The sequence below is a fragment of the Acinonyx jubatus genome, chromosome A1 (assembly GCF_027475565.1).
Source record: "Acinonyx jubatus isolate Ajub_Pintada_27869175 chromosome A1, VMU_Ajub_asm_v1.0, whole genome shotgun sequence".
Lineage (NCBI taxonomy): Eukaryota > Metazoa > Chordata > Mammalia > Carnivora > Felidae > Acinonyx > Acinonyx jubatus.
This window is the reverse complement of record NC_069380.1, coordinates 155,368,571-155,396,557: the sequence shown is the minus strand read 5'-3', so window position 1 is coordinate 155,396,557 and position 27,987 is coordinate 155,368,571. Positions and strand designations below refer to the sequence as shown.

Below are 27,987 nucleotides of genomic sequence, written 5' to 3'. Positions count from 1 at the left end.
GACGATATATGACACATTTCAGATAATTTTGGCAAATGTTCCTGCTTTGACTATAAATCCATCAACCTAAGAAAAAACTACCTTTCATACCTATGCCAGTATCATCCAGAGGAGCCCAAGGAAGCTCTGGAAGAGGTGTATGGATAGCCATTCTTGATGGAACACTTAGGGAGAGGAAGAGCAATAGTCTTGGGAAATCAGACTCTTGGTTTAATTTTCACATTCTCCCCTCAGAGGATTTTGCTGGGGCCTATTTTCTTTGTAACATACACCATCCCAGCTTATGATCCACTTCTTCCAAGGTGCTGTCTGTGAGCAATACCCATAATTCAGTGATTCCTCTAAGCAATATCAGTTTAATATTTCTCAAGGTAATTCTATAATTTGTCTCAAATTTGTTGAAATGCTCTCGTATAGCAAAATAAGACTCTACCAGTGACATTACATTTCACAGAACTTTACTAAGACCTGATAAATCATTGATTAAAGAAAATGATTCTCAAAATGACACATGCACATAGTTTGGAAAGTCTAACAGAACTAGAGGGCCAACAACAATATCGTTTCCTATACACGCATCCTCACTCCTCCTTCTAGAGGGAACCAATTTAGAATCTATTTGCTGTTTCTTCTGGCATTTACTTAATTCCAGAATTCTAAATCACAAATGTGTAATGCTATTTATTGACTCAGTGATTTCAGACACGATTACCTTCTCATGAGATACAATAATCTTGTAATTTCAGGTTAGATCTATATTTAGTGTTTACATTATTATGAAATGAAAATATTCTCAGCTGAATGTTATAGTATATTTTGAATATCATTTTTTTGTTTTCTTGAAGTTAATAACTGCCTTAATTTTCCTTGTTATACAGCTAATTCTTCCTTTAAATTGTCCCTCAGTTCGATTTCCATAAGTTTGGTTTTGTAACATAATGTAGCAATTCCAATTTTTTTTTTTTTTTTGAAACCTTCTTATCAGAGACTCCCTTCTCTCTCCTATGTGGGCTGGTTTCTTTCCAGGCCTGCTACACATTTATCATCCTGAAATATCTGTTTGTTGTCATCACTGAAACTCTCTGCCCTTCTCTTGGGTTGGAATTCCTGCCTCTTGGGTTTCTGGTCTTTTTTCTTGGTTTCTTCCTTTTTGGTAGAAAACATCACCTGACATGTTGTAAGGTTAAAAAGACTGTGCAGAGGCTGAGGATGTAGCTGCGGGAGTCTCACTGTGCCTATTATACCTGAGTCACGTAGATTCAATCACGTTTGCTCTCTAGGACACCTGTTACCCAGGCATCTCCCTTTGCCATCATCCTAGAGACTCCTTTCATTATCTCATGCTGTTTTTCCTGCTTTCTAATTTCATGGATATTTTTTGTTCTTTATTTTCCTCCTTGGGTGGAAAGCATCTTCAGTGGCTTCTTGAGAAAGGGTATATTTGGGGGATCTTGTATGTCTGAAAATTTCTTTATTTTACCATCATGCTTAACCGAAGTCTTGGCTGGGGTTAGAATTCTATATTGGAAACATTTTCCTTCTGAATTTTGATGGCATTGTTCCATTACCTTCTGGATTTTAAGTGTGTTGAGAAGCTTAAAGCCATTCTGGATCCTCATTGGTGTAAACATGATCATTGTTTTTTCCATTTTAGAAGTTTGATTCTTTTCTTCTCTCTGAAAAATTTCACAAAGATGTGTTTATTTGATCCACTGCTGGGCATAATCAAGGGTCATGGGTTGTATTTAATTGCCTTATGCCTCTAGTGGCCTTTAATCTGCAACGGTTTCCCAGCCTTTCTTTTTCCTTTCATGATTCTGACAGGTCTGAAGGGTCCACGATACATGTTTAGTAGAATGTCTCTAACGTTGCTTTTTGTTTCCACATAATTAAATCTGAGTCAGAGTTTTTGGGCTGAAATACTACCTAGGTAATAATGTGTCCGTAGTATATCATTTCAGGGGCATATATAGTGCTAGTTTGTCTCAATACCAGTGATGTTAAACTTGACATATGTTTTTAAAACCTAAGGTTCTAGGTTCTGTGCTTGTCCTCCAGAGGTAGCCACTCTGCATTTGTCCACCTGTCCCACTGAGGGTCTCCATTAGGTCTCTAGCCCTGCCCCCAATCTTTCTCATGAGTGCTGCTTGAGGTCTTTGAAAAAAAGTTCGTGAGTGGAGGTGGTTTCCCTTGTATGGGGGCTCCCAGAATTTGTGTTGTTATTTTCACACACATTGGGCTTTAAGAATTTGTCAAAGTATCCATTGTTTTGTTATCCGCTCTTTGGGCTACTGGTTTCCACCTCCACCTCCCCTGATGTTCTGCCAAAGGTGGACCAGTTTGAGTGTATCACCTTCTCAGAGGGACTTGCCACCCTTTTGAATTCAGTTTACCAGTTGCCTTGCAACCTTAGTCACTGATAGGCTCAAAAAAAGTTTAGATGATCTAGCCTTTTTTTCTTGATTTTTGTTAATGTGGGAGGAATATTCCTTGCAACTTTCCCTTTCCTATGGGAAAGCAAGACTCTCAAAATATTATTGAAGGATGGCAATCCTTTACTATAAATATTACAAAATTGATACTTATTTTGTTGTTTAACTTCTTGAACAGTTTATTTTTATTTCCTCTTAATAATTAAAAGCCTAAGGCTAAAAATATTCTTCTGAATATAGTTCTGATTGTGTCATATGTTCTATGTTTTCTTATTTTCATTTTAAAAGTAGCATAGGGGCACTTGGGTGGCTCAGTCGCTTAAGCATCTGACTTTGGCTCAGGTCATGATCTCAAGGTTCTGAGTTTGAGCCCTGGTTTGGACTCTGCTGTCAGCACAGAGCCTGGAGCCTGCTTCAGATTCTGTGTCTCCCTTCTTCTCTTCCCCTTCCCCACTCGTGCTTTGTCTCTCTGCCTCTCTCAAAAATAAATAAACATTAAAAAGTATTATAAAAATAGCATAGAAGTATAATTTTTTGACCTAAGAATTTTTTAGGATGCTGCCTTATAACTTTATTTTTTTTAATGTTTATTGAGTTTTTTGTTTTGTTTTGTTTTGAGAGAGAGAGACAAACCACAAGCGGGGGACAGGCAGAGACAGAGAGGGAGATGCAGAATCTGAAACAGGCTCCAGGATCTGAGCTGTCAGCACAGAGCCAGATGCAGCGCTCGAACCCACGAACTGTGAGATCATGACCTGAGCTGAAGTTGAACGCACAATGTGACTGAGCCACCCAGGCGCCCCTAAAAAAGAAACTCTTACTGAGATTAAAATCAGGATTGTATGAAATTTCTACATTAGTTCTGGAGCAGTGACATTTTAAGATCTTCCCGTTCAAGAACATACTATCATTCCATGTTCATATCTTGTTTGTACACTTCAGTAGAACTTTATAATTTTTTTTATCTAGGTTTGGGCCTCTTGCTAAAATTTATTTTATAGACTGTCCTAATGTGAGTGAGATATTTTTCCTAATTCCCATTTTTATCTAGTGATTATTCTTATGTATTGATTTTTATTTATGTAGCCATTTAACAAGTTTCATCATTTCTAGTAGTTTTTATTAGGGTGCCCTAGGTTTAATGAGATGGAGACCTACAAAGAGTAGAAAGGATAAATACAAAACCCACCATTTTATTTTATTTTTTTTTAACAGGGACAAATAAAAATGTATAAGGGTCCCAGTTGATGTGGATGTTTCTGGATTATGGTTTGAAGAACAAGTTTTCAGAACCTTGTTTCCCAAATCTCACTGCACATTAGACTCACCTGGGGCGCTTTGAAAACTCTCAGTGGTTGGAGGTGGGAGCCAGGCATTAATAGATTTTAAATAGCCTCCGGTAAATCCAGTTTTCAGTAAAGTTGTGAACCATTGTTCTACACTAGCCTTAGCAAACTATGGCCCGCAGGTCCAATCCTATGTTTTTGTAAACAAAGTTTCATTCTAAAGTAGCCAGGCTCCTCTGTTTACATATTGTCTGTTGCTGTTTTCATGCTACTAGCACAGTACTGAGTAGTTGTGAAAAAGACCATATGGTTCACAAAGCCTAAAATAATTCAGTATCTGGCCTTTTTCACAGAAAAAGACAAACATAGAGGGATAGAAAGTCCCTCTGTTGACCCTTTTGTTCAGGCTTTTGCTAGAATTTACTGTTTTTGGAAGGCTCTGCTTTATTGAGAAGGGTACTCCTTTTCAGCTCTGCCCTGTCATGGCCTAATGTGTTGGTTTTCTAATCCATTGTGTTATCTGAAAAACTCAAATTCCTAGAAAATTAATTCGACAAGTATTTACTAATCTTCTACTATGTGTCAGGCACTTGGGATACCTTAAGCAACAAAAAGGACAAAAATCTGCGCCTGTATGGAACTTTCATCCTAGTGGGGTAGGAGGGGTAGGGGACAGTATAAGCAAATCATATATATAAAACATATACTATGTTGGGTGGTGATAATTTCTATGGAGAAAAATAAAGCAGGGAAGTCTGTGTGAGAAGGTAGCATTGGAGCAATGACCTGAAAGACGTAGCAAAGACAGCCGTACGGAAATCTGGAGAACCGTATGCCAAGCAGGAAGTATTGACAAGCACGAAGGTCTTGAGGTGGTGCATGCCTGGCATGCTGGAAAACAACAGGGATGCCAGTGTGGCCAGAACAGAGTGAACAAAGTGGGAATATGGAAGGAGAGCCGGTCTGTGAGGTAACATGCAGCGAGGTAGTTCAGGTGCTGTAGGCCTTTGTAAGGATTTTGGCTCTTACAGAGTTAAGATGGGACACCAGTGGAAGGTTTGGAGTATCCAGTGAAGGGATGTGATGTATCTTAATAGAATCACTCTGGCTGCTCTGCTGAGTACAGACTGAAGAAAGTTCAGGGGCAGACTCAGGGAGACTTCTTAGGAGGCTATTGCAAAATTCCAAACAAGAGACTATGGCTGACAGGAATTATGGTGGTAGCGGTAGAGGTCGTAAAAAGGAAGCCCAAAGATTGTCTTCAATCTAGTTTATAATTGGTGTGGGTTTCTCTCAGATTCTGGCATTAAGTTTTTCTTCTTTTTCTGTTTTCATGGTTGTTAGATACCATTTTGAATTAGCTTTTGTCCTTAAACACTCAGTTATACCTAAGTATGATTCTGTATCTAATATGCTTAAAACAATGTGTATGCTTGGTAAATCGTAATTGTATCTTGAATCGTGAATGTATCTTGAAGAGTTTGGGTAGGACAAGATGGATTATATTTATCTTCACATGCCTATGTTTTCAGAACCACATTGCTATTATTATTGCTTTATTTTCCCCCTATAATTAGCATATTCACCCACACAGTAGCTATTTCATGTTCTTTAGGCTTAACTAGGGAGGTAGATTTGTGTATTTTCATCTTAATTGCAACAGTTTAATATTGAGATCTTTTCCGTAAGGGTTTTACTTCGGAATGATCTGAAGTGAAGTTTATTTCTCAGAAATTCATACATAACTGCAAAGATAAGTTCATACTAAGTCACTGAAGAATAGCAAACAAAGGAGATGAACTGGCTTATTAAGAAAACTTCAAAGGCAGTTTGAAAAGGAAGTTAGGTAAAATTATTATTTGCAGATCAGCTTTTTAACTGAAAAAAAAAAGATACCAATTGAAAAACTATTGGTACCAAAAAATATCATATTTTTGGCATAAAATAAATATATAGAAATAGAATTTGTATACATAAACAACCAGTTAGAAAAGATAATGGAAGAAAGGTCCACTTAAAATAGCATACCACCAACAAATGATGAAGCAACTAGGAATAAATTCATCTCTGCCTACACTTCAGGATCATCAGCTGGAGAGCTTCACAGAACAATAAGAATAAAACAGTGCCCAGGTGCCTTCCCTAGAATTCTAATTCTATCGGTGTGGGGTAGGGCCTAGGCAGTATCTTTTTAAAAAGTTCCTACTTTTCTAAAAATCTCTGAAAGAAATCGATCCATATGAAGAACGCTTGCATATTATGAGAGAGAGCAAAGAAGCCTTGAAGAAAGGGAAAAGTGTGCTATAGTCTTTAAAGTAACTGAGGATTATAAAAATGTCAGTTCTCTCTAAACTAGGTGACAAATTTAATATGATTTCATAAAAAGACTAAAAAGATTTTTCACTTTTGAATTGGACAAACTTATTCTAAATTTGTGTGGGAAACATAAGTTAGCAAGAGTATCCAGGGGAACTCTGAAAAAGTGTTGGAAAAGGACTAGTTTGGCCAGATATTGACTACCACATTAGTAAACAAAGTAGTCGACTGGAAGATAAAAAATGTTCTGAAAGGACACAAATATAAATGAGACTTTGGAATATGATAAAATGGCATTTCAAATCAATAGAGAAAAAGATGATTTATTCAATAAAAGGTGTTATATAATGAAGTGGCATTTTTTTAACTAATGGGACAAATGTTAGTTTACTCAATAAAAGGTCATTTGGGTTGCCATCTTAAACAAAAAACTAAAGTTAGATCCCTACTATGGAAGACATTCCAGATGGGGTGCAGATCTAAGGTCAAAAAATAAAACTCTAAAAGAAGGTAAATGGGGAAAGTGGAGAATACCATTCAGAATATGCATGACATAAAATCCCAAAGCCATAAAAGCAAAGATTCATAAATTTGATTGCATGAAAATACCAATTTCCACAGGTTGAAAATACCAATTTCCACAAGTAAAAAACACCAGAACTCCATCAAAAGACAAATTACAAAAAGGAAAAAAAATATTTGCAGCTTCTCTTACAAGAAGCTAATATCTAAAAGCATGCCTAAAATAAAAAAGACCAATAGCCAATAGAAAAATAGACAAAGAATAGAAATAGAAAGATCGCAGTACAATAAAGGAAATTCAAATGGCTATGAAATATATGAAAATATGATCTTACTCATAATTAAAAAAAATAAAAATAATATATATTTTTATCAGGTTGGCAAAGGATGTGAGGAAATGCATTGCTGGTGAGAATTTTAATGGATACAACTTCTTTAGGGGTAATTTGCTGTAATTTTGCTAGATACAATCCTGCCCCAGCAATTTCACTTTTAGGTATTTTTAAATGGGAGAGAAAAAAACAGAGCAATATGCAGAACATTTTGTATAGTAAGCTACTTTATGTGTGGGGGGAAAAATACAAAGTTTGTTTATAGATGTATGGTATGTCTCTAAAAGGATACTTAGGAAGATGGTTACAGTAGTTGCCCCAGGAAGGGGACCTGGGAAAGGAGGGAGACTTCATGCTCATTGTTAACTCTTTTGTGCCTTTTAAAACTTTTACCTTGTGTATATATTACCTATTAAAAAAAAACAAAACAGTAATACCACCACATACATCTAAATGGTCTATGTCCCATCAGATACAAATAACTCATCAGACACCATCAGGTATTCATAGATAACTATATAATAGTTTGTAAGTAATTCTAATTGTTAAGATACTCTATATTCCATATTATTCACAGGAACATAACTTTATATTATACTACTTGCTTCCATCTTTCTAATACCTCCATTAAGTTGTTAAAAGTTGTTAGGAATGAGGTCTGGATAGTAATCATTTTTGAAAATATATAATTCTATAATGGTTAGTATTTTATTTTAAAATAGAATGCATTCTTAAATTTTTTTTAATGTTTATTTATTTTTGAGAGAGAGAGAGAGAGAGAGAGCACGCACATGAGAGGGCGAGGGGAGAGAGAGGGAGACACAGAATCCGAAGCAGGCTCCAGGCTCTGAGCTGTCAGCACAGAGCCTTGATGTGGGGCTTGAATCCACAGATCGCGAGATCACGACCTGAGCCAAAGTCGGACGCTTAGCCGACTGAGCCACCCAGGTGCCCCTAAAATAGAATACATTCTTTAAAAGTAACCAAAAATCAGTAAGTATTAGAACAGACATAAAAATTAATCACCATCTCTTAGCATATCTCCGTATGTTGCTCTAGAACATTATTTTCTAACTTTTGTTCAGATTTTTTTTTGGATTAGAGTGGGTGTTAAGCCACTGATCAATTGCACTTTCATACTTCCTTGGTTTTTTCAGCCAGTCCTGATGCCACCTGAGGTTCCCTATAACATTTGAATAGTTTTGCCCTACACTTCGTCTCCACTTGAGAAACTGTTCTTTGTTGTACCGGTGGACAGAAGCAGAAACCTTAGGGTAGTTGATAATGGAACGAAGCTTTTGATCCAAAGAATAAGTAATCTCTGGAAATTTTGTAGCAATATTTGTTAGTTCATCTGGATCCGAGGAAAGATCTGAAAGAAAAAAATTAAGTACCGGTCAAAATATTTATCTGCTACAGAAACATTTTTTAGAATGTCATTACTCTATGACAGATAATGTATTTGAATTTATTTTTATTTTCAGTTCCTTTTAGTATAAGATGAAAGATAGTATTAATGGTAAAATAATATACCAAAAGTTAAACACTCCTCTAAATGCATGTCCAGATTATCTTCCTACCACCATCCTACTGTCCCAATCTTTTTCTTACCCATTCCTGGATGGCAGAAATAAGTCAAACTCTTATCACTAGTAAGCTGGCTTAGCCCTAATTCTTCCTGGTTTTCATGCCTTGCTTACTTTGACATACATAGAAAAAAAAATAGTAATGCTTATATTGTCCCATTTCAGCAGTCCCAAACTTGCCAGATATAAGAATTCTTTATATGGTCAAGGCCTATTTTTCCCAACTTCACTTACTCCTGGTTTTCTATATATTTTAGCATCTCTTGTGCTCCAATTTTTGAAAGTTAGATTTGTCAATACTGTCCACTGAGCAAATAGCCATGGAAATAATGATGTATCTTAACTGCTACCATCAAGAAAATAATGATAAATATTTTCAGAACACAAACATCCTTTTTACCTAGGTAAAAGGAAGACATAACTGGGATGCCGATCTAATTGGAAAAATACCAAGTCAAAGATCTTATGACAATTTACTTGAGATAATAAATGAACGTTACATGTTGAGGAAAAAACCTCTCTGGGCCTATTTGAGTGCATTTGCCAGAAGAGCCCTAATGACATTTGTGACTTTGTTAGGTGACTTCAGATGACACCTCTTTGGTCAGGGAAAGCAGTCAATAAACCCCAGAGAATATAGTAAAGGCAGGCTCACTCACTGATCCTTTGACTGTTACATCTGTTTTTTGCAGAACATGGCCAATGAATGAGCAAGACATGCCCAAGACTCATCAGGATAAAAATTTAAGGACTTCCTTTTGAAGCCGAGAATCTCCTGCTCTTACAGTTATGGGGAGAGGCATAGGCCAATCAGTTTGGTCCCTGAAGAATTATTTGGAATTAATAATTTTGACATTTGTAACTGGAAAGGAAACTTAGGGAGAAAAGAATATTAATAATGGTGTATTTTGTGTGAAAAGGGGGCGAAGGGTGAGTAAAGCCTTAATTTAATAATGTTGTTTTAAGATTAATTCATAGAGTAGTGAAGCTAGCAGGCATCTTTGTGGAGTGGAAGGAGCATGGATTTTGAAACTTAGACCTGGGTTAAAATCCCAGCCCTGCCACTTAGCTATGAGATTTTTCATTGGTATCTGAGTCCATTTAACCCCTGGTTTTCTCTACAAAATAAGGATAATGGTGTCATCTTGTAGAGTTGAGGCAAACATTAAATGATAGATGTAGAATGTCAGGCTCCACAACATATAAGGGTTATTTCTCCAGAATAGCTGAAACCATGGTATAATGAGAGGATGATGACCACTGTTTGAGACAGATAAGCATGAATCTGAGAAGACCCCTTGATCAGAGAAAACAGTGGTTTCAATCTTGAAACTCAGATCAGAAGTTTTAGGGCACTTGCTGTGGAATTCAGATGACTTACAAAGAAGCTTCACCTCAAATGGGCAACCATTTGTAGACTGTCCTGCCACAAAAAGCAGCAGAGATTTATGCATTTAACTAAAGATTACTAGATCTCTTGAACAACACTGTATAGGTCAACTCATTACATATAATACCACACTTACAAAAACATATCAACAGATTTACCAAAGAGTTGAGGCAATACTGAAGTACCATCAGAGTATGCTATATACTTCCACTGGTTAGTCCGAAGCATGTAGGTGGAAGCATTCACATTGCATCCATGGAATTCACTTAGAATCCAGGGTGGATGTATGTTTCTGAATTCATGTTCATTCTTAAACGTTTCTGATGATAATGGCAACAACGAGTATCCACTCAGGTCCTGAGGCAGAGGAACTCCAGCAATATCTATGTGACAAAATAACACAATATTTTAAAATAACTTATTCTTTTACTAGTTATTAGTTGAAACATTCACATACGACATCATCAAAGGTTGCAGAGACAAAAGACCATATATGGATTTTGTAAATAGACTGCGTAGGTCTATTTGAAGTAAATGCTTACTTCACTACCCATGTGACCTTGGGCATGATATTAACCACTCCAAAACTCAATCTCCTCATTTGTAAAAGGGGAATAATAATCACACCTGTACTTCAAAGGCTTATATTAGGTGAAAATGTGATACTTATGTAAAATTCTGAAAACAGTGCCTGATAGGAAATCCTCAACAGATATTATTTAATCAGTCATTTATTTCTGAATGATAAATGATCACAGTTGCTTCTCCCATTTGTTCTACCAGATATTAATAAGACCTATATGAAAAAGGGGCTTAGTAGTCATACATGTTTACAAACAAGGATTAAAATCAAACAGGTAAATTTTTTGTAGATGTAAATGTATTGCTGATGTATCTCATAAACCTTTAATGGTGGTATGCCATGTGTCTCAAAGTTATTTGATGACATAATATTTTACTCTCAAGTAGCATCTTCAGGGGCTAGTATTTTGCAGAACATATGTTGGAAATCCTGGATTATACTGATTTAGGAAAAAATAATTTATTTTTCCCTTGTCAAATATAAATATATAAGGCATGAGAGATGTCTAATTTAAAAAGAAGTCTTGGGGCGCCTGGGTGGCTCAGTCGGTTAAGCGTCCGACTTCAGCTCAGGTCACCATCTCGCTGTCCGTGAGTTTGAGCCCCGCATCGGGCTCTGGGCTGATGGCTCAGAGCCTGGAGCCTGCTTCCGATTCTGTGTCTCCCTCTCTCTCTGCCCCTCTCCCGTTCATGCTCTGTCTCTCTCTGTCTCAAAAATAAATAAACATTAAAAAAAATTTTTTTTAAATAAAAAAAAATAAAAATAAAAAAAGAAGTCTTTTTGGGGCATCTGGGTGGCTCAGTCGGTTGAGCGTCCGACTTTGGTTCAGGTCATGATCTCATAGTCGGTGAGTTCTAGCCCCGTGTTGGGCTCTGTGCTGACAGTTCAGAGCCTGGAGCCTTCTTCAGATTCTGTGTCTCATTCTCTCTCTGCCCCTCCTTCACTCATGCTCTGTGTGTCTCTCTTTCTCTTACAGTATTTGGAACTCAAACTGTCTTTTTCCTATAGAAAAATTACCATTAATTATGGCTGGGTACTTGGGACAGTTCCAAAATGATTTGTACTTGCCTCTCCACCCCTTTTCTAGTTTCCATGTTCCATGGTTTTTAGGTATAATTAAATATTTTCAATAAAAAATAGGAAGTAATATGTCTGCAATTCTAGGAGTTAAGCAAAATTGAATAGGAAAATTAACTTGACTGTAAGTATTTGAGGAAAAATAGGTTAATTAAAGGAGAATAAGGAAGTAGACAAAAACCTCTATAAATTTTCTGAAGGTGCATGTTTTACATATGATGTAATTTAAAAATCTGTATCCTCCATTTCCTTGGGAGGGGCATTTTATAAGTACTGATCTTCTGCCAACCAATCATAATTATGGATTTTTTTGAGGAAGAAAGAAAGAAAGAAAAAGAAAGAGAAAGAAAGATCAGAGATAACTGGTTAAAAACAAAAGGAACAAAGACATTAAAGAGGATGTGCATGAGACAAAGGAACAGCCTGAGATAAAACTCACTTGAGCTACAAGACAGTAGGCTACTACTGTGAGGTCTTACCGTAAGGAACCCAAGTATCGAGGGAACAGGCTGGGTCAGGCTGGTCTGCATGGCAGCCGTTGGGTGGCAACAGAAGAGGACTTGGAAGATGATTGGAAAGCAAGGACCAATTGGCATATACCTAGGCCCAGGAAGTCCCTGTATTCAGCATTTTAATAACCCTTGATACTTAGAAATACCTTGTTTCAGGGGTGCTTGGGTGGCTCAGTTGGTTGAGCGTCTGACTCTTGATTTCAACTCAGGTCATGATGTCATGGTCGTGAGATCAAGCCCCACATTGGGCTCTGTGCTGAGTGTGGAGCCTGCTTGGGATTCTCTCCCTCTCTCTCTCTCTGCCCCTCTGCTGATGCAAGCATGCGCGCGCGCGCGTGTGTGTGTCTGTGCGCATGCGTGCGTGCACATGCGCACGCTCTCGCTCTCTCTCAAAGTTAAAAAAAAAAAAATTCTTTATTTCAGATTTATTCCAGGCTGCATTCTCTTAAAGAAGCTTGTAAGACTAAGAAAATTTACATGGGTCTCCTATGTTTATGAGAAGTCAATAGTAAACTGGGATAAGAGTGCATTTAAATATTTTTTAAATTCATTCGATAAACTAGGTGCTATTCCAGGTGTAAGGAAACAACAGAGGACAAAGGCAGTTAGCTCTCCTGGAGCTTACCTTCTAACATGGTGAGACAAATAAACATGTCAGATGGTGCTAAGTGCAATGAAGAAGAAGAAAGCAGAGGAAAGGAGACAGAGAAGGATGTCGAGTATGTGTTCAGGTGCTATTTTATATAGTGTGTTCAGGGAAGCCTCTCTGAGGAGGTGCCATTTAAACCCTGAGGAAGGGCTAGGCTGAGTCCTAAAGATATCTGGGAGTGGGGGTGGGGTGGGGGATGGGGGTGGTAGAGCAACCCCCCAGGGAATAGCATATGTATAGACCCTGAGGCAGGAACCTGGAAAGAGAGAATGGTGAATTATTTCCAATCTATTAGTAGTAGTATAATATACCTTTGTAAACTGGTGAAGAATAAAAGCCATATCAAATATCCACCGTATTTAATAAATACATATTTATTTACTTTTCTGTGCCTCAGGAAACTGGGTATTCACTTCTCATATATTAATGATTTCCTCAAAAGCACTTTAGTTTAAACTGCATTTCCAAAAGCTCTTTGATCTTTGCTTAAAACTATTTTTCGTAATTTTTTTTCTTCTAGCAAATCTGTCGTTCTAATTACATTTTAGTAAGTTTCATCTTTGTTGGTAGCGTAAGAAAGATGAAAAGTAACTGCAGGATTCTTAATAAAGTGCCTTAAAATTAAAATAATAAATAAATGGGGAAAAATGCAGACCTGGATATATATATAATGGTCTCCTGAAGAGAGATAAGATTATATTTCTTTTTTTTTTAAGTTTATTTATTTATTTTGAGAGAGAGAGAGAGCACGCACACTTGAATGTAGGAGGGGCAGAGAGAGGAGGAGAGAGAGAATCCCAAGCAGGCTCTGCACTGAGCATGGAGCTGGATGAGGATCTCGATCCCATGACCATGAAATTATGACCTGAACGGAAATCAAGAGTTGGATGTTTAACTGACTGAGCCACCCAGGCGCCCCGATATATTTCTTCCTGACCATATGAGTACATAAAGTTTTAGACTGGTATGGCAATGATGCCAACCGTGTACATTTTTGAGGGCATACCTAAGAATAAAAAATACTAATGATGATAATGTCTAACATTTAATTGTTTACAGTGTTCCAGTCATTGTTCTAAGCTATGCATTACCCACTATTATTTACATTTTATTGATAAGAAAACTGTAGACCACAGATGTTAAGTAACTTGCCCCAGGCCAATACTGAAGGAGGGATTTGAATTTAGGCAGTCTGACTCCAGGATCTCTGGATTCTTCAGGACTACAACACAAGTCTTACTTTACTGTAGTTATTCAACTTTGCAATATTTTTTAGGGAAAAAAAAAAAAAAGTCTGTGTAGAATGCTTCTCCCAACCCTCCATTAAGATCTTGTAACAAGGACGGGTTTGCAGTTTGAATCCTTAGCAATTAAGTATTCTTTCAAACACAACCGCATTTTTATATAATTATATTTTCACAATCCAAAAAACATGGATTTATCTTTCATATGAGAGGAAGGCAGGTGTTTTACAAAAAAGATCAACTTTTAAAAGAAAAAAATTCACATGAAAATAAGTTTAAAGTTAAAACAATTTTAATTTACTTTCATTTCTAACTGAGCCAAAAGATGTTGGTACTAGGTTATTAGAGGAGAAAATATTGGGGCAGTATTTTTAAAGAATAATCTCTGAAATGGTATCAACTTTAATAGTATAAAGACTTCTTGTCCATAAAAATGGCACTTTTCTGCCAGTATTAGAAATGATAATGTGAGAGTATACCACAAAGCACCTACTAAGATAAACACACTAAGAATACCCACTTTATCATAAAATATCATTTTATAGAAAAGAAAAAAACTCTTTTAAAGTAACTTTTATGTTTTTCCAAGTTTTAATTTAAATTCTAGCTAGTTAACATAGAGTGCAATATTAGCTTCAGGTGTCATTAAATACCTTTTAAAAACTATTTGTATATTCAGACTTTTTAATAAAAGCATTGTAGCCTCTTAAATTTGAACAGCCTCTTCATAGTAAGGTAGGTTTATTAAAACAGGAAACCCAGCTGGGTTTTCCTATTGAATATCCTATTTGAGGTTTTTTGAATCACCAACTTTTATATGATATTTATGAGATCCAATAGACTGGAAGGGAAGAGGATGTCTGGCTTGAGGCTTTGATCTAAAAATTTAATCCCATACTCTGTGTGTAATTTAGATTCATGCAAGATAATACAGCTATGGTTAAGCTAATAAAGTGAGGGCTTTTCGAATCCTAAGAATAGATTGTGTCGTATCTATTGTAAACTCCTAATTGGTTAGCAGAATCACAAAATAAGAAGTGACTTGTAGATACGTTATTCCAATTTGTGTATATTATTTATTAAGCAGAGGTGAAATAGAATTTACTGTACCCACAAATCTAATTTTTAAGTTAATTCTCACTGAGGTAGCTTTAAACTCTTCTAGCCCTGACCAATTTCATTTTAATTTTTTAAATTTTATTTTACTATTTTTTGATATTTATTTATTTTAGGAGAGAGAGCATCTACATGAGTGGAGGAGGGGCAGAGAGAGAGGGAGAGAGAGAATTCCAAGCAGGCTCTGTGCTGCCAGTGGAGCCCCCCAAGGGGCTTGATCCCATGACTGTGAGATCATGATCTGAGCTGAAACCAAGAGTCGATTGATTAACCAAGTGAACCACCCAGGTGCCCCGATAAATCTTTGTATATAGTTATAGGTTATTTTCTAAAATTGGAATTTTTAGGTCAAAAAGTATGCACATCTCTGAGTAATTTGGAACATAATGCCACATTGCCTCCAGAAAATCTGTGCCAGTTTATACTCCCAAAAGCAGAATAAGAGAAGGCCTATTTCCAAAATAAGATTTTTTAATTCTTTTTAAACTTTGCAAACTCTATATGTGAAAGAAAATTGGTATCTTTTCGTTTTAATATTTTTCTACCAAGTTTGAATCTTTAAAGTATCTTGGCCATTTGTGTATCTTCTATTGTGAGTTGTTTGTTTATATCTTTTGGTCAATTTTTTAGTAGGGTATTTCTCTTTTTCCTATAGATTTGTAAGGGCTCTATAAATATTAACCTTTTATCATTTGTAAAAAGGTTAATCTTAGATAAATGCTAATGTTGCCATGTTGTTTCCTGGCTCCAACATAAGATTCTTCCTGTACATCTATGCTTCATTCTCTTTCTACCTTATCTCTGGCTAACATCCAGTCCGTAGGATGTTTCAGTGTTTTATATAAAAAGACACATACATAGATATTCTCCTTCCTGTCTCAACCACATAAATGTAACTTTTCCCTTTTGATAATAAAAATATTTGTAATGACACATATTATAAACTGTGCTAAGCCTTAAGATGTTAATTTCCACTTTAGAATTAGACACTGATTTTTGCCTTCACTTCCTTTACTCTAGTTGGGCAGGTCTAATCAACACATGATCTAAATGCTGTTAATAAAATATATTCTGTAGGGAAATGTGATTCAGAGGGAGTCTATCACGAAGAATCAGTAAAAGATAAAAATAAGTAAAAATCTACACAGAACAGTAAGTTTTAAAAAACTGTACTAACTGACAAATAGGAGGGAAAAAGCTTGCAATCAGAGAGAACTTACATAATTTCCAGAAGAGTAGGGAAGGAATGAATGCAAGGAGTTTCTGGGAATGTTTGGTTTTGGAAATGCTTATTGTCATGCAATACAAAGTAGCCAGGGATAGGCAGGTGTTCCTCTAAGTGGGTAATAAATTCCCTCATTCTAACCAACTTTATTTAGTGTTTTCTTATATAATCTGTTAGGTAAATACATTGTGAAATCTTGCAGATGACTTTTAACTTCTATGATGCATGAAATGGCAGGTAGTAATAATGGTGTATCAAAATTATAAAGTAGAAAATTTGTGCTGTAGGCAAATGTAAAAGAATGTTTAAAGAAAATTGAATTAAGCAAAGCATATTAACCAACTAATATATTGGATGATAGAGTGACTAAGCATAGATTAAGACTCACTGCAGATGGTTTCCTATGCACAATGGTCTATTGAACTGCTAGAGTCCAAAAGACAAACAAAATGTCAAATATCACTATGAAACATATTGAGGGAACACTGATAACGAATCATCCCAACCTTTCATAATCATTTGGACTTTTGATCACTGTACTTCAAGAAAACAGAGAAGGCAAATTTGGAAGTGGGGTGGGGAGACCTCTGCAGGAGAGAAAACTAGAGGAGGAAACTATAAAGATGTCACCATCAAGAAGCACATATTCACAAAACTATAAAGATGATAAAAAGACAGACACAAATATACATAATCATACATACATTTCTTATCAAAACAGAAATGAGCAAGTAATAAGGGTTGCCTGAAAACTGATAGAGCAAGAAAGTGGCAGAGATATGACTAAGTGTGATAATTGCTTTGGGATAAAGGGGAGCCAGCAAATGACAACTAAGAAACTGAAGAGATTAAAAATATCACCAGACAAAAGGACAACAAAGAAGTGTGTTCAGATACAAGAAGTGATGTGAAATAAAAGAGAAAAGAAAATGATGAAAACAACTGTAAAGAAATTTAAGACCCTGGAGTAGCGTTTACTTAAATGAAGGGAAATACTCTGTACCAGAAGGAAGGAGAAACAAAGAACTTTTCTTCTGTCTTTGCTTTTCAGATACATGTTTCTTTTACATTTTGATATATACATATTAAACATATGTTGTGTTATCTTTTTCTTTCACCAAAATCTGTTTATAAATAGATGGTACTTTTTGCAATTGATGGTGCCTTAGAACAGAAGAATTTCAGTATTTAAATGTTATTTAATTTAAAGTACTCTGCTAAATTAGAAGAGACTAACAGTTCTATATAATTTCCTCTGAATTTGATGATGGTGTTGTTCTGTTATCTTCACAAAAACTGTTAACTACCTCTATCCAAATGTTGCTGTTCTTGACCTATCATTATGCTTATAGACATTAAGAAGCTAGTAAAGCACATAGCACAGAACAATCTAAAGATTCTGAGGAGAAATATGTGCATACATTAGAATTAAGAGACTTTTCTATAATACTGTACAAAATTAGTAGTTTCAAAGTGGATGGAATAATCCAGAAGGGAAATGCTTATACTTTTGAGAGGTAGTGGTAGAGAATCAAATGATACACAAATCATATCTATAAAGTTATGAACCTGAATATCTTTGGTGCCTACTGTATAGTCATGTCCTGATTGTGAATCTTTTGAAGGGAAAAATAACTGTAGAGTATGAAGGTTACAGGATCCTGAGGAGTATTATCCTCATTTTTTAGATGTGGATTTGACTCACTTAAAATTGCTCAAGGTTATGAACAAGTCAGCAAAGCCTGTATTTTTGCTTAATCATTTTCCAATATCATTACAAATAAATATTTACAGAATTGTGTTACTTACCAAGCATAGTAGGGTAAATATCCACAAGAGAAACCACATTTGATACTTGTAGGTTGGCCTTAATTCTTGGTCCCATTATCAACAGTGGAACATGAGCACTAGCTTCATACATACTCATTTTATAAAACTGACGATGTTCCATGGCCAGTTCTCCGTGGTCTGAGGTGTATATGACAATAGTTTTCTGAAGAAGGTCTAACTGGTGAAGAGCTAAAATAATTTCTCCTACAATACAAATCAAGTCTTAGTTAGCTTTTAGTTTGTGTCTTATCACAGTAAGTTTATAACAACCCTAACTTGCAGGAGTTTGTTAGGATAATTCTTAACATCTGAGTGTCATCTAGTAAGTTATGCCAAGTTTCATGTTCCTGCTCCTCAGCTGACAGACTAGAGAGAGGAAGGAGAAAATATAGAACCAATAGAATAAGATTATTTATCTGGAGATTATGCTGGCTTGCTTTCTATGTTTCTGTCAGAGATTGGGCAATTTTTTCCCCCTTAGTGACTTGAATGAAAAAAGAGAAACAACTCTAGATGTCAGCACCGCACATGTCTCAGACAATGAAAGGACTGATATTACCGCCATTCCACAATTTCTGCCCAGTGGGAAATCAGAACGCCTCCCTGTTACCCTTTCTCGAAATCCCCAATTTGCAGGTCAGACTTAGCATATTCTTGGATAGGGAATAACTGGACAGTAAAATTCCTGTGACTAGTCCCTGTCTATTAGTGTCCTCTTAATCATAGATCACTGTTTTTTGAGAGAGAGAGAGAGAGAGAGAGAGAGGGAGAATCCCACAAGGGGTAGAGGAAGGGAGGGGGAGAAAGAGAAAAAGAGAAAGAAAGAGAAAGAGAGAGAAAGAGAAAGAGAAACAGGGCTCAAGCTCACCGGATGTGGGACTCAAACTCAACGAACCATGAAATCATGACCTGGACCAAAGTCAGATGCTTAACCGACTGAGCCACCCAAGTGCCCCCTCTCCTCTTCATTGTAATTAAGAGAATTGCAGTAAGGCATAGTCCAGGGAGGAATCCTCCTGCTTTTGACAGTTCCTGAATCTGGCCTACAGGGGTCTGTATTATTAAAAACAAAATCCACAGGTGATTTTGAAGTCCAGTCAGAACTGAGACCCACTGCTCTATGGAGTTATTTACCGAATACAGACCATCAGGATCTTTCAACTGGACAACTGTAATGGCTTCCTAATTGGTCTCCTTTGCCCCCATCCCCCCCCCCCCCACACACACACCTGTGCCACTCTGGTGGCTATCTTTCTAAAATATCTGATCATGTCACACCTCACCTTAAAACTTTTTCAAAACTTTCCATTGTGTAATTCCTGAGCAAGCTCAGCACCTTCAGCTACCCCTAAGCCTTTACCTTTTATAGTCCTAAATTACTTAGAATTCCCTGAACTAATAATAATTAGTTAAGACTTTCTTGCACACACTCTGCCTTCATCTGTGTTGAATGCCTTTTCTCCTGCTAGCTACTTGGCAGATTCCCATTCTTCTTTTATGACCTAATTCAAGTATTATCTTCCTGGTGAAACATTCCCTGCTCCTCCAGGTAGACTGAATTGCTCTCCTTCAAGGCCCCAACCACTTGTATACAACTGTAGTTACAACAACAGGTTGTAAATGATGTTTATCCTCATTCAGTAAATGTTTCCTGAGTTCTTACTATGTGCCAGGCATCATGGATACAAAGCTAGGCATGGATGTTGCAATTCTGAATAAGACTGAAGTCACGGCCCTCATGAGGCTCTCATTGTTCAAGGGAAGCAGATGTAAACAAGTAAATAAACTTAATAATTAAAGATTATCTAAACAATCAGGATGATAAGGTATAGAGTAAGCAGGATGGTGGGGCTGGTATACTAACTTATGGTGGTGGGGAAGACATCCCTGAGGAGGTGATACTTGAACTGAGAACTTAAGACTGAGAATAGTCAGCCATGTAAAAAACAAATGGAGGGGCACCTGGGTGGCTCAGTCGGTTAAGCGTCCAACTTCGGCTTAGGTCATGATCTTGAGGTTGGTGAATTTGAGCCCCACATTGGGCTCTGTGCTGACAGCTCAGCACCTGGAGCCTGCTTTGGATTCTGTGTCTCCTCTCTCTCTGCCCCCTCCCCTGCTCATGTTCTGTCTCTCTGTCTCAAAAATAAATAAACATTAAAAAAAATTTTTTTTAAAAACAAATGGAAAAGTATTCCAGGCAGAGGTGAAAAGCAAATATAAAGGCCCTGAGGTGGAAAAAGAGCTTAGTGTTTTTTGTTTTAAGTTTATTTATTTATTTTGAGAGAGAAAGCATGAGCACATGTGGGGGAGGGGCAGAGAGAGAGGAAGAGAGAGAATCTCAAGTAGGCTCCGAGCTGTCAGGGCAGGGCCTGACACAGGGCTGGAACTCACAAACTGTGAGATAATGACCTGAACCGAAATCAGGAGTCAGTGGCTTAACTGACTGAGCCACCCAGGTGTCCCAAGAGCTTAGTGTTTTTTGTGGATTTAACAAGATACACCATATTCCATAAACTTTGTAACTAGAAGTGAGCTGCTGCTGTATTTTTTTTTCTCTGAAGAGACTTCAAGAGGTATTCCCACACTCCCTGCAGCGACATTATATATATAAAGTATTTCACCTTAGTAGATACAGATGAATGGATAGCTGCAAACTTTAAGAAGCAATTTCCAGGGTGCAAATGGGTCAATATTCACAAACATCAGAAAATGTGAGGATGAAAGAAATTTACTTAAAATCTCATTTACATTTAAGATTGAGTACTTGGAAGATCCTTAGGACTTTTAAATCATATTATACTCACTATATATAAATAATTTACCCATATCTTTTTTGCTTTCTGTTTTATACTTTTCTATTTTTGCCCAACGAATGCTTTTTTTTTATTTTTATTTTTGCCCAATGAATGCTTTTTAAGAAACAGCCACTCCTTCACTCTCAAAGTATACTTTGTACAGAAGAGGTGCTTCCCGCATTTCACTAAAGCAATTCTGCTCTACTCCACAGTATAGCAAAATATGAAAAATAACTTGTTAGAAAAATAAATTTTTTTTTAAACCAAGGGTTCTCCAATCTAAATTAGAAATGGCCATCAAGTAACTCTACAAATGAGTAGACAAAACACTTTCTTGATAGGCATCTTATGGAACCAGGTAGGGTCTTGAAATGAGCTAGGGAAGGAAACTCCATATGATTCTGGACCAGAATACACTGATGGGAAACTGATGTCAGGTTTAGTTAAACCTTGCTCTAAAGGGCCTGGGAAGAATGGTTTTGTTTCGAAGTTATTACAAGCTTGGGAGAAGTCACAAGAATCTGTGACTAAACACTTAGGGCCACTTAGAACCTAAGCTGTCTTACAATTACCTGTCACATGGGTCCCTCTGTTTGGTTAAACACTGATTCCTGTTTAAAGCAGGTAAAAAGTTTTGTTTCAAGCAGATACTAGCCTTGTATGCTCCTATCTTTATGAACAAATCTGAGCATTTCTTAATTTATGAATAATCAAGATAGAAAAGGCTTTTTATTCCACAATTAATAATGCACATTATCCAATTTTTAATGTGTCAAGATTTTTATAATTTTAAGTTTTTAGCATCTAAGCAACTGTTATAAAACACTATCTGAGGAAGTTCATACAAGTCACCAACCAGCATGATCACAGTTTATTGGAAAAATATTATACATTTTCTTCATTTAATTGCTTATTAAATATACCACCTACCAAGCATGGCATCTGTCTCGGCACACATAGCATAATAAAAGGCCCTAATATTCTTAATTTCTTTTTCTGTAAACTTTCCAGTGCAGTTTTTTGTATAAGAAGAGTAATAATCTACAGGGTGCATTTCAGACAGAGGTAACCACTTGGGGATTTTGATGGCATCATAAGATACCTAAAAAGGAGAGAAAAACAAGGTAGTAATATTCTTCTCCTCCAACAAGTATGTATGGTGAACTAGACTGCATTACTTAGGATAGTAGAAGAGAATAATTATGAGTTATGTAAAAGTAAATCAAATACATAATTAGGAACAAATTGTTAATATTCATAGTAACAACAAAAGGTATATACTAATACTTGCATATATAGTGAGACAGTTATAAAAATTATTTTATAATTATACATGACAATAATAAACATGAGCTATATTAGGCATTATTCTAGTCCAGAAAAAGTATCCAAGCTTTTTAACATAGTGTGTGATCAACTCAAAATTCCAGAATCAGCAACCTGAGAATCTAGATCATTTTCCCAGCAGTTCACTAGAAAAATGCAAATATCGAGTGAGACAGTCAAATGTTTGCTAAAAACAAATACAACTTTTTAATACATATAAATGCTTAGAGTTTTGGTGAAAAGACTAGACTTAAGTCATACGTTTCTTTTTTTAGTCATGTAACTAAAAAATCTCAAATTTCTACTTGCAATTTACTTAAAAGTTATTTGATTCAGTTCATTAGGCTAGTACTAATTCTAGACAAATTTTTCAAGATAGAGCTAGATACAAGTTTTTCAGAAGACATAAAGTATCTAAAAATTTTACATTGTTTCCTTTGAAACAGGGTTCACTAAACATTCCTTTTTTTTTTTTTTTTTAAAGATTTTAGTTTTAAGTAATCTCTACACCCAATGTGGGACTTGAACTTACAATACCAAGATCAAGAGTCACATGCTCTACTGACTGAGCCAGCCAGGTGCCCCTAGCATTTTTGATTAGAGATTTTGTTTTTGTTTTTTAATTTTAGAGAGTGAGAGCCAGGAGGGGCAGAGGGACAGACAGAATCTTAAGCAGGCTCCATGCTCAGTGCAAAGCCTGACATGAGGCTCCATCCTATGAGCCTGGGATCATGACCTACGCCAGAATCAAGAGTCAGACTCTTAACTGACTAAGCCACCCAGGTACCCCCTGATTAGGTACGAACTTAAATTTAACTTGACACGTTTCATAACACAGGTAGTCCTCATTTGCATGGTCCAGATGTGTATGGATTTCAGTTACCACAGTTTAAGGAATACCAGTCCCTCAACAACACAGTTCAAATTTTAGTTGCCAAAGTACATTAACTGTAATTATACTGCATAAAGCACAAAATTTCACAAATACTGCTAGCTCTTTAGTCTACAAATCACTATGTAAATTACAGATGTGTATCAAATCAGTGACTAATCAGGTCATTTTTAAAAGCGTCTGTCAGTGATTGGTCACTGCATATCTTTTCTTCAGTTATGTACCCTCAGCAAAGTGTATCCTTGTGCTGCCTCCTTGCCTCCCAGCGATAAATCCACGTGACGTTTTGCAAAAATGGATAATCAAAAGAGGGGACTTACCAAAAAAGATAAATGTAGAGTAAAAAAAGAAAAAGTGGTAACACTAGACGTGAAATTTGAATCAAACATTAATTAGAGTTATAGAAAAAGTAGCCAATCTGAGAATGCTGACACTGCTGCCATTTGATACACTCTAGCTGTGCAGCCAGAGGAGCTTGGCGAAAACACACTGGTGGATATAAAGGAGGAAACGCCGTTGCAAAAAAGGATGAGTGTGTCCTAGGGAAAGTGACACTAGCAAAAATCTGTACCTTAAAGGAACTCTCAGAAATTTATCATGACATTGAAAGTGCAAAGGGTAAAATGTTGGAAGGTGATCCATGTTTAGAAAGGAATATGACAATCTGCCAAGACGTAGAGCTGCTTGCTCCATGTCTTGTTATACAACGAGCAGGCAAGCATGGTTCAAACTCCTGATTTGTTTTTTTTTTTCACAAAGACACAAAATACTTTAATTCTCAGTTTCTAGTGTTTTTAGTTATTAAACATTAGTGCATTAAACATTAGTGTTACTGTTTTTTTTTTCATTTCCCTATATATTTATAACCCAGAAGAAGAGAGGTTTAATGTTTTGACAAATGTATTTAGGAGTCCTAGAAAAATAGTCATTTTCTCAGTTGATTATTGAGATCTCTTTGTACAGTTTCAGCTTGCATGGTCACTTTTATCACCCTGACCTGTGGCAGGTGAGGACTGCCTGCACTCTTAAGAGAGTATCTTTTAGTTTCTCTCTCTCTCTCTCTCTCTCTCTCTTTTTAATGTTTATATTTATTTTTGAGAGAGACAGAGACAAAGACAGAGCGTGAGTGGGGGAAGGGCAGAGAGAAAGAGGGAGACACAGAATCTGAAGCAATCTCCAGGCTCCCAGCTGTCAGCACAGGGCCTGACTGGGGCTCAAACTCATGCACCGCAAGATCTTGACCTGAGCAGAAGTCAGATGCTTAACCTACTGAGCCACCCAGATGCCCCTAGTTTCTCTTTTTATAGATAAATTATATGCAAATGTGTTCAACTCAGAAGTAGTTTCCTGAGTTTTAATACTTATTTATTTCTGTAAAATTGTCCCTTTGGTTTTTGTGAACCAATTATTGGTCAAGTTTGATTTACTAAGGTAAACGATTTTTAAATTTTTCTTTAAAAGTGACAATAAAAAAAACCCTGGGCAAGTACCAATAACATACAGCTTCTAATGTTAACTTGTACTTTTGAGCACACAATAGTGTACTTACCTTTTTAAGCCAGTAAAGAGATGTGTGAAATGTTGAAGATCCAAAATTTTCTCCTGACGATGGTGAAGGATATGGATGTGGTAAATTTAATCCCAAGTATAGAACAAATGGTTGAGTGTAATTACTTGCTTCCTTTCTTAACCAATTTACTGCTCTGTCTGTATTCTTCCAGTCTTCTTCCATTATTCTGACTTTAGTCTTTTTAGGGATAAGATTAACCATAGGCCTGCCTTCTTGTCTGAGTAAGAAAGCAACATCTCTTGTCCATGCTTCAACGCGATTGCTGAGGAGGTCAAAAGACAGGTGTGTTAGAAGGTACTAAAAAAGATTTTAAAAAACTGACTAAACATAAATATAAGAAATCAATATAGAAAACAATTTTTAGACTCAGTCGTGTAAAGAATCAGGCTCACTACACTAGATCTCATTAAGAGGGTTACTGAGGCTTGCGAATACAAAGACCAGGAAAAAAAATGACAGAACGCAAATATTCACCCATGTCTTCTTTAAACTAAGATAGATTATTTAGAAGGGTTACTTTTTCTTTTTCTTTTTTTTTTCATTTTAAGTGTACAATTGACTTTTAGTAGATTTGCAAAGTTATGCAACCATCACAACAATCCAATTTTTTTTTTTTTTTTTTTTTTTTTTTAGTGTTTATTTTTGAGGCAGAGAGAGAGCATGAGTGGGAAACGGGCAGAGAGACAGAAAGAGACACAGAATGCAAAGCAGGCTCCAGTCTTTGAGCTGTCAGCACAGAGCCTGATGCAGGGCTTGAACTCACGAACCCGTAATACCAAGACCTGAGCTGAAGTTGATGCTTAACCGACTGAGCCACCCAGGTGCCCCACAACAATCCAATTTTTTAAAGTAATTTCTATGCCAAGTGTGGGGCTTGAATTCACAACCCTAGATCAAGAGTCACATGCTGTACTGACTTAGCCAGCTAGGCACGCAAACAATAATTTTAGAACATTTCCATCAGCTCCCAAGCAATTTTTGCTTTATTTGAAGTAACTCCTCATTTTCCACCCCAGCCCCAAAGTCTCCAAAGCCCATCGTCAGCCCAGTTGTTTCACCTCTGACCTTAACCAGGATAACCTTATTGCACAGCTCCAGGGGATAACATTCACTTATAGAAGGGTTACTTTTTCATATAAGATATTTAGTAAAATAAAAAATGTTTCAAGTTCCTAATATCTCTCCTAAATTTTCTAGCATTTTGTCTTTTTTTCTGTCAGAAGAAGAGAGGATTTTATTTTTATTTTTGTTCCAGTGTAGTTAACATACAGTTTTGTTTCAGGTGTATAATATGGTGATTCAACATTTCCATATATAACTCAGTACTCATCAAGATCAGTGTACTCTTTAATCCCCTTCACCCATTTCACCCATCTCCCTACCCACCTCCCGTCTGGTAACTGTGTGCTTGTTCTCTATAGTTAACAGTCTGCTTTTTTGTTTCTTTCTCTCTGTCTCTTTTTTTCCCCTTTGTTGATTTGTTTCTTAAATTCCACATATGGGTGAAATCATAGGCTATTTGTCTTTTTCTGATGGGCTTATCTTGCTTAGCATTATACTCTCTAGCTCTATCCATGTTGTTGCAAATGGCAAGATTTCATCCCTTTCTGTGGCTGAATAATATTCCATTGCATATATATACCACTTCCTTTTTATCCATTCATCTATCAATGGACACTTAGGTTGTTTCCATAATTTCACTATTGTAAAGCTTCAATAAACATAGGAGTACATGTTTCCCTTTGAATTAGCTTTTTGGTTTTTGGGTAAATACTCAGTAGTGTGATTACTAAATCATATGGTGGTTCCATTTTTAACTTTTTGAACCTCTACACTGTCTTCCACAGAGGCTCCACCAGTTTGCATTCCTATCCACAGTGCACCAGGTTTCCTATTTGTCCACATCCTCACCAACACTTGTTTCTTGTGTTTTGATTTCAGCCATTCTGACAGGTGTAAGGTGATATCTCATTATGGTTTTGATTTGCGTTTCCCTGATGATGAGTGATGATGAGCATCTTTTCATGCGTCTGTTTGGCCATCTGGATGTCTTCTTTGGAGAAATGGATACTAGAAATGGATACTAACCCACAGATTTTGGATATGTCATTTGTAAATATCTTCTCCCATTGAGTAGGTTGTTTTTGTTGGTTGTTCTTTTGCTGTGAGAAACTGTTTATTTTGATGCAGTACCAATAGTTTATTTTTGCTTTTGTTTCTCTTGTCTCAGGAGACATATCTAGAAAGATGTTCTTATGGCCAATGTCAGAGATATTATTGCCTGTGCGGTCTTCTAGGATTTTTATGGTTTCAGGTCTCACATTTAGATCTTTGATCCATTTTGGGTTTATTTTTGTGTATGATGTAACAAATTGGTCCAGTATTATTCTTGTGCATGTAGCTGTCCATTTTTCCCGGCACCATTTTCAAAGAGACTGCCTTTTTCTTATTGCATATTCTTGCATCCTTTATCAAAGATTGTGGGTCTATTTCTGGGCTTTCTATTCTGTTGATCTATGTGTCTATTTTTGTGCCAGTACCATATTATTTTGATTACTACAGCTTTGTAATGTAACCTAAGTCTGCAATTATGATACCTCCAGTTTTGTTTTTCTTTTCCAAGATTGCTTTGGCTATTCAGGGTCTTTTGTGGTTCCATACAAATTTTTTGATAGTTCTAGCTCTGTGAAAAATGCTGTTGGTATTTTGATAGGGATTGTATTAAATCTGTATACTGCTTTGGGTAGTATAGATATTTTAATAATATCTGTGGTTCCAATCCATGAGCATGGAATGTCATCCCATTTCTTTCACCATTGTCACCTTCAATTTCTTTCATCAGTGTTTTATAGTTTTCAGAATATAGGTCTTTCACATCTTCAGTTACATTTATTCCTAGGAATTTTATTATTTTTGGTGCAACTGTAAATGGGATTGTTTTCTTAATTTCTCTTTTTCCTGCTTCATTATTAGTGTATAGAAATGCAATGGATTTCTGTACAGTGATTTTGTACCCTGCAACCTTACTGAATTCATTCATCAGTTCTAGTAGTTTTTTGGTGGAGTCTTTGGAGTTTTCTATATATAGTACCATGTCATCTGCAAATAGTGAAAATTTTTCTTCTTCTTTACCAATTTGGATGCCTTTTATTCCTTTCTTTTTTTTCTGGCTGCTGGGGCTAGAACTTCCAGTACTAAGTTAAGTAACAATGGTGAGAGTGGATATCCCTGTCTTGTTCCTGACCATAAAGGAAAAACTCTTAGTTTTTCACCATTAAGTATGATGTTTGCTGTGGGTTTTTCA

General features: G+C 36.3%; 1 protein-coding gene across 2 annotated transcripts in view; it reads right to left on the bottom strand.

Annotated features, from left to right (window-relative positions):
* Positions 1-7,389: 7,389 nt before the first annotated feature.
* The window catches only part of ARSK (arylsulfatase family member K), a 45,411-nt gene continuing 24,813 nt past the window's right edge, over positions 7,390-27,987 (bottom strand). For both annotated transcript variants that reach the window (XM_015065416.3, XM_015065421.3), the window contains exons 4-8: positions 24,663-24,945; positions 21,826-21,997; positions 18,080-18,304; positions 10,023-10,247; positions 7,390-8,260 (exon numbers count right to left, since the gene is read on the bottom strand). In XM_015065416.3, the coding sequence (XP_014920902.1) occupies positions 7,959-8,260; positions 10,023-10,247; positions 18,080-18,304; positions 21,826-21,997; positions 24,663-24,945 (1,207 nt within the window). In that variant the 3' untranslated portion in view covers positions 7,390-7,958. The remainder of the gene's footprint in view (positions 8,261-10,022; positions 10,248-18,079; positions 18,305-21,825; positions 21,998-24,662; positions 24,946-27,987) is intronic.